Consider the following 15,183-nt stretch of genomic DNA (forward strand, 5'->3'; position numbering starts at 1 on the left):
AATTTTGGGATGGTGTACAGAGAGCACTTTTCCCTCCATCACATGGGGAGTGCTCAATGCTAATATCGTGTGTCCAAAATGGAATGATATTCCCACCTCTTATCTATATCAGGTAACCTTATGCCTCAAAATCAAAACAGAACCTTAAAAAATACTCCGAGTTTGCTCGTCTTCAGCTTTAAGACTTACCCTCACTGGCCCTGCTGAGCGTGGTACACCCAGGATAGATCTTAGTTGGAGTAGGGTGGAGCTGACATTCTGCTGGTGTTGGGGCCCTTTGACTTCGCTCGAGCTCCGCTTCCAGCCTGAAATTATTCCAGGGTTTTACTTGGTATTAAAAGTTTTTTTTAAAATTAAAATTATTATTGAACGACTTGAGATGAAGGAGCAAAGCCTATGGATGCAAGGACACCACCATCAAGAGAAGAATAGAAGTGCAGGGAAGTCAGGAAGTTGATTAGGTGACACCAAACTTGGGTTTTAAAAGCCTGTAGATTGTAGCAGGAAGGAAAAGCTGAGAGTGGTGAGGAGTCCAACAGTTTTTGCAGTCCTGGCAAAGAATGAGTTAGAGTATGTAACAGCACGAGTCCCGCATGTGTTTGTGGATGAGAAGGATAAAAGGCAAGAACTGCAGAGTAGTGCCAACTACAGCAGCACCAGAAAAGGCAAGAAAGATTGTGACGGAGAGACTGAAGGTCATGATGAGAGAAAGAAAGGACTTAATTTCTCATCTGTGACATAATGTGTTCTTATGTAACCAACTTTTCATCAGAACAATTACAAATGAACTGCACCACAGCTGGGCCCCGGATAACAAATTGCAAAACATCACACACTCCATATCCACTCACCTGAATCTTTGATTTAATACTCTGTACAAACACTGCAGATGCTTACACACCATTTAAACATTCACATTGTCTGAATTCAAACACTTTGCTGGGGGTATAGATCCACCAACAGCACCTCCTAGTGCAGCAAATGAGCTGGCACAAGCCGAGATGGTACCTTTTTAATTCTTGCTCCAGGTTGTCTGTCTGTTTCTTTGCCGCCAGCAGCTGCCCCTCCAGACTGCATACCAGGGCCTCCTTTACCTGAATCTCATGGCAGAGCCTCTGCTGTGCCTTCTCTAATTTGTTGCATGCCTCCGTCAGGCCCTGCGCCTCTCTCTTCAAGGTGGCATTTTCATTCCGTTCACCTTCAAGCTTAAAAATAACACAAGTAGCACAGAATCAGCACAAGGTCGCAGGTGGTGCACCCAGAATAGCAGGTGGATGTCACTCAAGATGCACAAACAGTAACAACTCCCTCCCTGCATCTTTCCACTCGTTCTCTCTCTCTCCACTACCGCACCCCCTCCCCCCCCCCCCACCTCCTTAAAACCAACCTCTTAGCAAGTTTTTACTCACCCCTCTCAATATCTCCTTTCGCTCAGTGTTAATTTTTGTCTGATTACAATGTGAAGTAGCGAGATGTTATACTGTATTGAAGGTGTTATATAAACACAAGCTGTTGTTATATCTGCCATGTAAGCACCAATTTAACAGGGTATTCAGCTTCTTTGAAACAATTCTCCAAACAGGGTAATGTACGTAGAAAAGGCTATATCGAATACCAACAAGTTGGAATCTATAACTGCATCACTTCCTCCTCCTTCCTCCCATGTGTTTGTCCCAAACTACCAAAACTCCCTCTCACGCTCCCCAGATGTAGGAGAATACATTCTCAATCATGCAGGATCGATAGATACGCCGTGGGAGTAAAACCCATCGATGACCCTCACATGGTGAAACATTTCTAAATCCTATCACTCAAAAAATGTCTTGAATAGCATCTTAAATGCTACTGGCAAAATTTCTCTTTCCTCTTTTCACATAGATTCTTCCCACTGGAAGATGCCAAAGCCTAGCCTTGGTATCACGAGTGAAAATGTTTGAAGTGAAAAAGTTACGAAGATGCTCTCTCTCGAAAGGGGGCGAGAGAGAAGCAGTTCGTATTGATTCATTCAAATGCAAATTAAATCAATTTCTTTCAGAAAACAACATTCTGGGATACAGTACATGAGTAATTTAAGACATGACGTGTGGTAAGTGTGGCACGTTTGAGTGTTATGAAAGTTGGACTTTGTGTTTTAAAAACTGCGATCTTTAAAAGTTTAAGATGGAGTCTGAGAAGTCAGGTGACCTCACATCCACTCAGCTTAAGGACAAGACAGAAATCTTGATTACCAGGATAACAGCGAACACAGATCAAAGTCTTTTTTCTGAAAAACAGAGACTGCAGGGATACAAGATCTGAAAAACAATGGGTTTCACCCTCTCAGACTTTTGGATCGTAAGCAAGAAATTAGTGATTCTGAGGATGCAAATGTACCAGGCAGCTGTTAACACCTGGAAACAATAAAAGGCGCAAGTGGCTCTGTGGAACCAGACTTCTGGGCTTTGTATATTTGAAACAGACGAGCTACTGACATTGGTTCTCGATAAGTTTAACAGATTTCCCGAAGGCAGACAGGCTGTACGGAAGATCAGCAGTGGCAGCCTCAGAACAGGGTGTAAGAGAGGAAGACAAACAGCATTGGCAGCCAAGAGAGCGAGAACGAGAGAGAGCATACCTGCTCTCAGAAGCCTGATACAGCAAAAGGTTGCCAAGACTTGAACCCGTTTTGAAAGTTGAAATTTGCGGAGAAGTAAAAGCCAAACAGGATTACCAGGAATCGCCTTATTCACGGACATCCAAGACAAAAGTGCTTGGAGAAGTGAGCGAAGAGGACATGAATTTTGAAAAGGTCTGGGAGATCCACCCATTGCAACTGGGAGAAGTTTGGGACTTTTAACCACAAAGATTTAGCCATCGAGGAGGACTGTGTAACATGTAGATGTGGTAGAACCATAGAACAATTACGGCACAGGAGGCCATTCAGCCCATTGTGTCTGTGCCGCCCAATCTAATCCCACCTTCCAGCACCTGGTCCATAGCATTGCAGGTTACAGCACTTCAGGCGCATAGCCAGGTACCTTTTAAAAGAATTGAGGGTTTCTGTCTCCACCACCGTTCCTGGCAGCAAATTCCAGACACCTACCACCCTCTGGGTGAAAAGGTTTTTCCTCATGTCCCCCTCTAATCCTTCTACCAATCACCTTAAATCTGTGTCCCCTGGTAACCGACCTCCCCGCCAGGGGAAACAGGTCCTTCCTGTCTACTCAATTAAGTTCTCCCCTCAGCTCCACAGAAAACAATCCTAGCCTATGCAATTTTTCCTCATAGCTGCAACTTTCAAGCTCTGGTGTGAGGTTTTCAATCATTTCATTAAGTAAATACCTTGCTTTGTAATTTGGGGTATCAGCTACTTACAAAGTACTATTTGGTTAATGAGGGTGTATTTTAGTTTAGTTGTTATAATAAACAGGGGTGAGAGTGGCTGATGTCCAAAAGGTCTGAAAATTAGTGGCCGAAAACAAAAAAAGTCTGAAAATTATTTTTGACAAGGAATCATTTAATTATAGCACTGTTAATGATCTGTAATGAATGCAAATGCTTTCAGGCCACTTCAAATGTGTAGAATCATTAGTTTTCCCTTTACTTACCTTTGATTACTGTCAAGACGGTGGACTAATGCATTTGTATAAAATCACCAAAGTAACTTCAGCATTTCAGTTTTTAATAGTTAGTACATCATGTAATTATAAAGGGTGAAGGAAATTTTAACACCAGAACTGACCATTCCAATTTTTTTTAAAAAGTCTGCCTCAAAACCAAGAAGCTGCCCCGATTTTTTTTTTAAAACCAGTCTTTTGGGTCTGAAAGTCAGAAACTGCAGAGGTGCCCAACCTTTTCACATGAGAGGCCACATTACAATCTTTGTCCTACTTGTGGGCCAGTGAGAAAATTTCGGAAAGATAAAGGCATTAGAAATTTATCTATTAATCAAAACAACAAAAAATATGCATTTTTGTGAAGAAGCTTTAAATGAGAAGACTAATTTGTGAACTTACTTTCTTTGTCACTATGTTGAACACTGATTTAGTGAGATACCTGGCATTGTTTTTGCTTGCACAAGTAGTCAATGTCTGCCCACACACAAAGTAGCGCTGCACAGTATTCCGGATAGATGCCCCTCTATCAGGAGTGATCTTGATCGCTCTCTCTCCCCCACCTCTGTCTTCGTCCATCTGTGTGTCTCTCTCCTCCTCTCTCCCCACCACAGTCTCTGCCCCCCCCCCTCCAACCCAGTCCATCTCCTCCTCTCTCCCCCCACCCCAATCCTTCTCTCTCCCCACCCCAGTCCTTCTCCTCTCTCCCCAGTCTTACTCACTCACTCTCTCCCCCTTCCCAAGTCTCACTCACTCAATCTCTTTCCACACCCCCCCCCCACCCCCGTCTCACACTCCCTCTCCCCACCCCCTTTCCAACTTTGAGCAAAAGACGGCCTTTAAAAAAAAAATCGGAACTGTCACTGACAAGGGTTTTCCTCGCCTCATGCCTGGGTCTGTTGTAGACTGTTCAACAGAGACTGATTGCTATGATTAGTAAACAACTCCGTTATCGTATCATGATGGTCGAAGGCGAACTAGATGGACCTCAATCTTTTTTTGTCTCACGATTCTTACCTTCCCTCAAACCCAACAAGAGTCCGTGCTTTTAGGAGCTCAGAAAATTACCCGTGAAAGGGGGAGCAAAAGTGAAATTACCTTTTGGTTTTGTTTCTGGAATGCAACTTCTAAACTTTCCAGCTGAAGCTGCTTCTGTTGTCTCTCCTTCTTCAGTTTCTCCAGTTGGCTCTCGTACTCAGATACTTTCTGCAGGGCTCTGCTGGATAGTTCGGATTTCCATTCCTCCAATGCCCAACTCATGATAACTGGGACACAACATCAATCGACAATCAGACCTAGAGGAAAGCAAAACTGTTGAGCACAAAAACAGAACCACAAGTGGCATAGAAGGGGATGATATCTGCGGTGGGAAGAGCCATTCCAGAGCAGCTTTCTCCCTGATGCTTTCACATTTTGCTTATTTTTCTTTTCCACTTTCATCTCCTCTCTCAAAACCCATTCCAGGGATAGTCTCATAAATCCCGACAGCTCTGTTTATTGTGGCCATTCTTTGTATGAGACCTACAATTGCCATAGGACATCTGACCACAAGTGACTTTGCAGCGGAGCTCAATCCTGTCCTAACCCAACACCAACATGCACATTTTCCAATAGGGATTACAGCTGTTGACACCAGCATAAACCTGTTGGGCCTGGTTCTATGCCGTAACATTTTCTGAACACACATAGCTGATTTCTTTGCTCCCCACCCCCCACCAGGCACTTCACTTGTTTGGCATCAATGGGTTGTTTAAAAAAAAAAGGCTGTGCACGCCTGCGAAACACCTCCATTGTATGATCCACTTGCGTGGGACTTTATGATCAGTATGCTTATGATCAGAGTTCTCAGAGTTTAGTTTGCATCAAATAAAATCAATCTGGTAAAGGTGATATCAGTTCAGTTCTGGTAGCACTCTCACCTCGGAGTCAGAAGGTTGAGAGTTCAAGACTCACTCCAGAGACTCGAATACAAAAATCTCGGGAGACTCTCCAATGCAGCACTGCGGGAGCGCCGCGCTATCGGAGGGTCAGCACCGCGGGAGCGCCGCGCTGTCGGGACATTAAACCCCTCTGCCCTCTTAGGTGGACAGGAAAGATTCTACAGTCACAATTTTGAAGACGAGCAGGGCAGTTCTCCCCAATATCCTGGCTAATATTTACCCCTCAATCAACATCACAAAAATAAGCTGGTCATTGTCACATTGCTGTTTGTGGAAGCTTGCTGTGCGCTAATTGGCTGCCATGTCTGAACATCTGATGAAGGGTCGCAGACCTGAAACGGTAACTCTGTTTCTCTCTCCACAGATGTTGCCAGACTTGATGAGTATTTCCGGCACTTTCTGATCTCCTAATAAAAACCGCGTCCCATCTCTACCAAGAGGTACCTGAATCTGAAAGAACATTGCCCATACCTGAAAAACAATGAAAAATGAAAGCGAGTTAAATTGTCAATTATCGAAAACATTAAACCTGATGTTTTATTTTACAGAATGTCGTGCATTTACCAGAATTTTCTAGGGGTTCCCCCTCCCAGATTTTCTTTACAAGTGTTAATTGTATTTTTTTTGTGAAGAGATCATGGTGTGAGATTTATTTTTTTTGCACTGCCCAGTTTGTTTCTGTGGAGTCAGTGCCAGCCCTCTGGGAGTTGAGCCCATTTTCCTGCTCCTCCTCTCATCACGTGGGGATAACAGGGCCACCGCGCAACCAAACTTGTCCCGGGGTGGGGGGGGCCAGTATGGCCGTGACGTCGCTGAATGACAGGCCGAAAGCCGCCAGCCAATCAGACGGCGCCTCCTCCGGCCAGCCGCCAATCAGCGCGCAGCGCGGGCCGCACCTCGGCGCCATCACGTTCGATTGAGGGCGGCGCATGAGGCGAGCGCAACAAAAATAAACATATTTGTTTAAAACCTTTCCAAAACGATTACTTTCCCTCATTTTATTTACCATGCATTTGTTTTTTTAAAAAAAACTATTAGAACAAATAAATGCCTCTCGAACAACATTATTTAACATAAAAACAAATGCTCTTAAAAATCTTTTTTAAAAAATCATCAGTACGGAATATAGATACCTACCGAGGAAAAGAGCCCGTTTTGCCTCAGGTTTTCTGAGAGAATTAAAAAACTAAAAAAGGTTTTTAATTCCTATTTTATTTTCCTCTCCTTTTCCCTCACTCGCAGCTCGCGCCCCCTCACCTGGTGCGCGCTGATTGGGTGACGTCATCGCCCCGCCCCCTCCATCCCAGCTGGACTCGTTCCCCTGGCAACAGCCCAAAGGAGAAGAGCTAAAGCACACACGCCCCAACTTGTTTGTGGTGGCTTCTTTTTCTATTAATGGTGTTTAGCTTATTTTAAATTGTTAAAATGAAATGCTTCTTTCAAAAGCATTTTTCTAACCACTTCTCTCCTCTTGCCTCCCCCCCCCCTCACTGCCCAAAATTAGGCAATTCCACTGGGTAGGGCATCACCCAGATTGTATGGCCATTTAAAACATAGGGACAGGAGGAGGAGGAGGTCATTTTCGGCCACTCCTGCCATTCAATGAGATAGCTAGCGTCTGATCTGCGATCTAACTCCAAATACCAGCCTTTGCCCCATTTCCCTGAATGCCTTAGTTAACAATTAAGATCTCACATTTACAATTAACAGCGAACCTGGCATTGATTGCCATTCGTGGAAGAAATCCCCAAACTCCTACCACTCTTTCCATGCAGGGTTTCCAACTTTGCGCACAGCAAGCACCCACAAACAGCAATAAGATAAACAGCCACATAATCTGATGAAAGGTCACTGACCTTAAACATTAACTCTGCTCCTCTTCACAGATGCTGCCTGACCTGAGTAGTTCCAGCACTTTCTGTTTTTATTTAAGCCACATAATCTGGTTTAGTGATGTTAGTTGAGGGATGAGGATTGGCCAGGACACCAGGGGAACTCACCCATTTTTCAAATTCTGCCCTGGGATCTTTTACAAACACCTGAGAGAGCAGCAGGGCCTCGGTTTCATACCTCAAAAAAAACTCAAGTGCAGCTTAAACATGGCAAGAATGAGGCATATTAATTTCATCATATGAACATTAATTTTAAACTGTTGCTGGAATGAAGTAATGATTTGTTTAAAGAGATCAGCAGCGGCTGGAAAACATTTGCCCAGAGACAATAGAACAGCTCCCTGATCCAATTAACCCAAATGGATTTTGATCACCAGACATTGAATGTGTAAGAAAGCCAGCATGCCAGGGTGTCTGCGAAGATAGAAAATCCACAAAAACACAGGAGTTTGTTAAATCAGCTAGTCACATGACTAACCCGCTGGCCCAGGTTCTTGGTTTTGAACTGCTCGCAGGATAGTTGCAGTCAGATTCCCACTGAACTTGGAAGACAACAGCCCCTCTCCTGGCTAGCGCTCTCTCTCTCTCACAAATCTCTGGATCCATTGAAGTCATTTAAACCTCAACAAGAAAAAGACTCCTACATCGAAACAAGTTTTAAAGTGTGCACTGGGCCCCAATGAAACGGCAAGACTTACTGGCAATCAAAGACTCCACATCAAACTCAAAGGACCGTAAATTTATCCCAGCTATTGCCCAGACTTTTCCCCTTTATTCTTTCTACTTTTTCTGTCTCTATCTGCGTGTGTGTTTACCGCATATGCATGCTAGCGTGGGTGCATCGCATATTCGTAGTCGTAAACCAAATTAGAGTTTAAGGTTAATAAACCTCCACCTTTCTTGTTTAAATCTAAGAAAACCTGTCTGGTTGATTTCTTTGCCTTACAATTGGACAGCAGTGAAAAAGGATTCACTGAGGGGGAGCTAAAAACAGTTTTTTAAAAATTAAACCACTGTTTTGGTTAAACCAGGCAAAGGCTGAGAGGAACCCCTAGACCCCTTTCTCACCTCGTCGTAACAGAAATTATGATAAAAGTCTCAAAGACCTAGAGTTGTGGTTTAGATTACTGGAGAAATACATTGTAGCAGACAATATAAACAGGCAACAAGTGGATGGAATTCTGGGGAAAGAAGGAATTGAGAAATATGTTGGAGACAGGAAGACACTGAATAATGAAAAGGGGATGAGATTAAGATTGACACCTTTTTCTCGTTCTATTCCTAAAGATACTCATGTTCTTAAGAAACCCAGATATGGAAGCAGAAAAGGAAAACCAGGAAAGCATTTACCATTTACAAATTCTTACATAATCATAGCAATTACAACACAGAAGGAAACCATTTTGCCCATCCTTCCCTGCACTGACACTAAATAAACTGAAGTCATTTACTCTAATCCCATTTCCTTGTCCAATCCCCATATCCTTTCTTTGCACGTCATAACCAATTCACTTTCAAATGATTTGACGCAAAGCATTCCATGTTTGCCGCAAATTGTATTACATTTAGAAAGCAAATCACCACTTGTAAATTGTCTTAGACCATCCTGAGGATATTATTTTGTTCTTTTTCCTTTCTCCACTTGGCTCCAACAATTTGCTTCCCTCCTACTGTACCAACCATCCTTTGGAATTTCTATCCGAGTGGGATTATCCACTGATTAAAACAGTCCGGCAAGATTATCCCAGTGACTAGTGCCCTTTAGGAACTGGATTAGTTATTTAAGGCTATTTTGTATTTTAAAGTACATGTATATCTTTTCTATGAGTTTAGCTGTCTTTGTTTCAGCAGCAGTGGAGAATAATTTGTCAAGGGATTTCTGAGCTGTATCTGGCTCCACTTCAGCCCAACACCTGATGGAAAAGGACTAGGTGAAAGCATAAATGTGGTGACTGATTGCAGGAATAGCACCACAGCTGCCAACCCAAAATTAAAGTGCTGAAAACTTAAACCAACTCCTAAGCACCACAGAGGGGAAAGTTTCATATCAAATGTAGCCTGCCTTCAAACCCAGCCTGCTACCAGGAAAGGGATGTGTGATCTGACCCCAACACTATCCACAAATGTATTATTTTCATTTCTATAAACAGGCCATCTGATTTTAAGCAGTAGTTAAAAGCAGATATACAGGTTCTGCAATGAACGTTGGAAAGTACACACGAAGAATAGGCCACCCAACCCATCACTCTCACACATACCTCAAACAGAAATGCATTGAGTAGAACTTCCAGAGTGTCCAATCTGAACTAACATGAACTCTTCCATCCGTTTAATCCCCTCATCCCCAAAGAAAATGAGAATTACTTCCCCAGTTCTCAACAACAAACCTCAGCAGGCAGGGAACAGATGTGTTCTGGGGTAGGGGAGCATCCAAGTATAGGAGGCTCTGCCAAAACATGGGCGTGTTAGAAAAACAGGAAACTTGTGTAACATAAAACTAAACTCGTTTGACCAGTTACTAAGGACTTGTGTATATATAAAAAAAAGTTTTCCAATTTAAAGACCGAGGTTTCTCCTCTCCAGAAGGCATTGACTGCTTGGTGGAGTTCAGTTTCAGAGGTGCCAGTCGTTCCCCCACATCTCACATACCCAGGCAAGTTCATAGTTTGTAATATGAGACTACACAGCGAATGCCTGCGTCAGACTCAGTCCCCTGTCCTCACATCAGAAGATTATTCAATATCCCAGTGTTAAGGCGAGCTTCATTATCACACTTCTCACCCGTGACACAATATGGTAAAGGTAGCACCCCTTGTGGTGCTATTGCATATAGTCTATGAGGGTCCCTGGTTCTCTGTATGGTGTACCTGTACAGCAGGGACACAACTGGCTTCAATAGCTCTGGGTTTGGGAGGATAAAAGTGACCCAGAGTTGCTGCATCTTCTTGTCCAGTGATTCCGATAGAAAGTGCATGCCACACAAGGAGAGGCTGGCCTTTAAGTCCCTTGACAAAGTAGTAAAATGGATGTTCCCATTAAAATAAAGGCACCATGTCTGCTATCAAGTTTTTCTAGTGCTACAACTGAGGCAGGAGGAGTGCACAGTCTTCCTCTACTTACACTTCTCCAAGGGTCACACACATATTTAAATGCTTATCCAGATACCGAAACAGCCAATTATATGCTCTATTTTTTATTTCAGAAAAAAATCCACCAAGTTTAACAAAATTGTCAATTTATTATAAAAAAAAATTTATTCATAAAGATGCAAAGCATTAACAGATTGAAATATGAAAGTTTCCTTCTAAAACTCTAAAAACACACATGCACAGATTAAAGAAAAAAATAAAGAGGTTTTCTTCACAGGGATCTCTTTATAAAAAAGACAAAAAAAAAGACTTTGACCAAATACTTGTTAATGCTTGAAGGAAAAGGAGATGATATGGAATGATATCAGCTTTCCCAAATATGTGCGGGCAGGTGTCACCGGGACCTTTTCAAACCAGTTCCCTTCAGGCGACTTCGAGGCTTAGTCTGACAGTCTTTCCAGAGAAATGTGGCATCAGGGGTTTCAGCTATCACTCTGGATTCTCAGGGTTTCTCAGAGAGGTGGAGAAAGGATGAGCTGGGTGCTTCTTTCAGCAAGCTGCAAACCCAACTGACTCAAAACAATCCAAAACAAAACCAACTCTTGACCACCATAAATCTTGACGTCACTTCTCTGTAAACAACTCCTCCTAGTCACCACGGCTCCAGTTGTTTACTTGGCTGAGGACATGTAACTTCCAGTAAGTGTGTTTTTAAACCAAGTCCCAAAGTCCTTCCAGTGACCTTTTTAAAGAAAAACAGTCCAGCAGCTCCTCAGATTTCCACAGACTTTTACACACAAGTCCTCAAAAAATATTTAAAAATGGAACCACTTTCATAACACTAGCGAATTGAAATATTGCTACTAGTGGTGTTTACGCCAAACTTGTATTGAACCTTGGTTAGACCACACTTGGAGTACTGTATACTGTGCTGGTTGGTATATATTATAAAAAAATCAGATGCACTGGAGAAGGGTTCAACAAAAGATTTACTAGGATGATATCAGAACTGAGATTATAACCATCCGGAAAGGATGAACAGGTTTGGTCTCTTTTCTCTTAAAGGGCAAGGAGTGACCTAACAGAGATTTTTTAAATTATGAAAGGTTTTGATAGAGTAAAGAGAGTGCGTTTCCAGTTGTGGGGAAAAACAAAACGAGAGGCATCTATGCAAAATAGCCACCAAGAAATCCAATCAGTAGAAAGGAAACAGTGTAAAATTCAGGAGAAACTTCTTTACCCAGAGAGTGGTGAGAATGTGGAACTCGCTACCACAGGGAGTGGTTGAGGCGAATAGTACAGATATATTTATATTTGAGAGGAAGCTGCATAAACATACGAGGGAGAAGGGAAAAGATGGTTATGTTCGTAGTTAATTGAGGAAAAATAGCATGAGGCTTATGTAGATCATAAACACCAGCTTATTTCTGTGCTGCAAAATCTATGTAATTCTGTGTTGCTAGCTCACCCTCGAGTGGTTAAGAATTCCTGAATGTATCCAGTTACCAGCTCAAAGTTTATTTCACTGCTGCCCAAATCCTAACTTCCACCAAGTCTTGTTCACCCATCACCCCTCTGCTTGCTCACCAGATTGGCTCCTGGTTTGGCAATGCCTTGATTTTAAAATTCTCTTCTTTGTTTTCAAATTCCTCCATGCCCCCTCCCTATCTCTGAAGAATACTCCGGCCTTACAACCCTCCGAAATCTCTGCGTTCCGCCTGTTGTGCATCCCCGATTTTAATTGCTCCACTAGCGTGCCTTAAGCTGCTTGGGCCCTAAACTCTGAAATTCCCCCCCTAAAACTTCTCCACCTCTCTCTCCTTCTTGAAGACCTTGTTAAAACCTACCTCTGTCACCAAGCTTATGGTCACCTGTCCTAACATCTCGTGCTTAATGTCAAATTTTACTTGAAAACACTCCTGTGAAGTGCCTTGGGATATTTTAAAAGTTAAAGGCACTACATAAATGCAAATTATTACTATACTCTTCAATCTGTCGCTCTTGGGACCTAATTTTCCTTCTCTCCCTTTCTACCTGCAAGGCTTGAAGAATATGTCTCACAATTCAGACATGCCCACATCTTTATTGATCCTAGCTCCAGTTTCTGTAATAAAAGCAAGAAATGCTGGAAATACTCAGCAGGTCTGGCAGCATCTGTGGAGAGAGAAGCAGAGTTAACGTTTCAGGTCAGTGACCTCTCCACAGATGCTGCCAAACCTGAGTATTTCCAGTATTTCTTGCTTTTATTTCAGATTTCCAGCATCTGCAGTATTTTGCTTTTATTCCAGATTCTGTAACATGGCCCCAAACCCTTGTGTTTATTCCTCCTTTTCCATGTGTTTTGTCATTAATTTTAATCTCCTCAGCAATTCTTCCATATGTTTGCTTTGTTTTTTGACAGTTCTTTGAGTATTTCCCTTATATCAATCCCAATCACCTTCCGCCCCGCATTTTAATCGAAGTTTCTTTAGTTTTGTTGTTTCCTCTACCGCCAAGACTTCTTTGCACACTATTCTTCTTGCAACTCCTAGTTATATAGTCACTACACTACACTTTTATCTTTAAAAGGTGTTCCATTCAGCTACCACCCTCCCGACCCCCACCACCTTTTCATTTTAGCATTGACCCATTACCCGCTTACCTGCCTGCAGTCTTCAAATCTGCCCTTCCAAAGTGCAATAGTCTAATATTACATATTTCCTTAGCTTGAACTTTATAGGCCCGTGATGTCAGTGTTCCCCAGCTGCTGTGCTCCAACCTTCACACTGTTGCTCAGCAGGAGGCTGAAAACAAGCTTGTCCCCTCCCTTAAATGTTGAGTAATGAGCCCTTGGCCACATCCAGACATTTCCAAGTCGCTTTTTTTTTAAACAAAACATACTCCCACTGCACACAGATGCCATTTTTAATCTGGTCAGTTAAAATGGCCTGTCATTAAGACATTACACTCACTGGATACTTGCCTTAGTTCTGTACCATGATGTAATCTGCTTGAGGCTGCTTTCGCTTGAACAGAGGTAGTTTTAAAAATGTTTATTTAATTAAGGAGGGTTGGGACAGCAGACAGAAACTGACCAATTCCAGTGGTTGAGGGGTATGGAACATAGAAGATTAAGTGTTTATCTCATACACCTTTAAAAGCCTTAGTTACCCTCATCTTTCTCATACATTTGTCAGTCTTGACTATTCTTTCTGATCAAATAAAATTTATACTTGTGAACATGACTGCACAATTTTACTTCAAGGGCATACAGCAGATCCTGCCTGCAACATTTATGGTTTGGGCATGGAAGAAATCATTGAAGAATTCTTGTTAATATTAACCGAAGACCAAAAAAAGTCCCCTTAAAAGCCTTTTGTTACTTGCTAACATGCTTATTCCAAAAGGTTTTTTAAATAAAACTGTATCCAAAATATAACTATCAATGAGCTGATAGGAAGGGAGCCCTAGTGCTGTGGGTGTTATTGCTCTGGGTGGCTTGAGTGAGCTGATTAACACACCAAGCGTCACTCTAGCATTCTGGCCTTGTAACAATTGTTCCCATTCCCCATTGACGTTTCCTTCCAATGAAAGATCCCTGACTGAGTCATCACGTCGTTCAACCCAAAGACATTCTATTACAAAAATATCTGCAATAATGCACAGGGCAAATCACTGCTTTTAATTGAAACATTCCTCACAGGAAGGTTCTCTCTTCTAAAAACAAAAGTTTTGGTTGATGACACATTCTTTTTACAAGAAGCCCTGCTGGAAAGGCTCTAAAAACTTTCCTGATCGATACTTACCCACTGCAGGAGAGTTTTTCTGCTCTACTCTATCACAGCCTGGCACGGCTTGACCTTTTTTGCAAGTTCCTTAAACTGACGGTAGTTCAGTCTTCCCATCCAGGATAACTCAGGCAGACCCTCACACTGTATTTTCTTTAAATGAATTGCTTTGCCACAGTTAGAGACGAGGAATATTCCGTGTTTTGTTTTTTAAATGAGGAAAGAGAATGAGCCAGCCCAATCTTCCACCCCGCCTCTCTACAGAGGGGACTCGGCAAACTAAATTAAAGGCTACACTAAATTTGGCCAGAGTTTAAAAGCATGAGCTCATTTGGTTTGTCCTTTGCTACCAATGACCTTTTCTGTTAGGAAATTTTATTCACCTTTAGAGGTGATCCACCCTCACTGTAAATAAGATCAAGGAACACAGTCTTTAGAATGCGACAAATACAAGCAAAGAGAGCCTGAAATTTTCCCCAAGCTCAGTACAAGATTAGTGGGTCGGGCTCCATTCACCCCGCCTCTTTAAAACAAAAATTACTATTTACAATCAAAAGGTCACAGGGAGGGTCAAAGCCATCAGTGGATGCAAATCACTAAACCCTTCAGAATGAAGATTGTTGGCGGCTTTACGTGAGCTAAAATTAGCCTAGAAAAATGATCCATTTACATAATTATAAGTCTTGTGTCTGTCATGCCATGCCCTTTAAAGACACCACACTTGAAACTGATACCTCTTGGGCATATTGCCTAAATGAATGGTTAACTTAAATGAAGACTTATCTACTAATTAACAGATCATATGTCCGATTGATAAATGTGAACAAGTCAAAACTAGCCAATCAGCACCAATAAGGACCAGAAAAAAATTGCAGGAGGCTGAGAAAGATTCTTTTCCTCTC

At 42.3% G+C, this 15,183-nt stretch overlaps 1 protein-coding gene across 6 annotated transcripts in view; it reads right to left on the reverse strand.

Annotated features, from left to right (window-relative positions):
* Positions 1-9,702, reverse strand: part of LOC137356078 (centromere protein F-like) — a 47,673-nt gene extending 37,971 nt beyond the window's left edge. For 2 of the 6 annotated variants that reach the window (XM_068021874.1, XM_068021880.1), the window contains exons 1-5: positions 6,671-6,794; positions 5,866-6,004; positions 4,692-4,888; positions 1,009-1,205; positions 190-305 (exon numbers count right to left, since the gene is read on the reverse strand). In XM_068021874.1, coding sequence (XP_067877975.1) covers positions 190-305; positions 1,009-1,205; positions 4,692-4,853 — 475 coding nt within the window. In that variant the 5' untranslated portion in view covers positions 4,854-4,888; positions 5,866-6,004; positions 6,671-6,794. The other 4 variants (XM_068021875.1, XM_068021878.1, XM_068021877.1 and 1 more) reach the window with 4 other exon arrangements.
* Positions 9,703-15,183: the final 5,481 nt, after the last annotated feature.

Source organism: Heterodontus francisci, chromosome 44 (assembly GCF_036365525.1).
Source record: "Heterodontus francisci isolate sHetFra1 chromosome 44, sHetFra1.hap1, whole genome shotgun sequence".
Lineage (NCBI taxonomy): Eukaryota > Metazoa > Chordata > Chondrichthyes > Heterodontiformes > Heterodontidae > Heterodontus > Heterodontus francisci.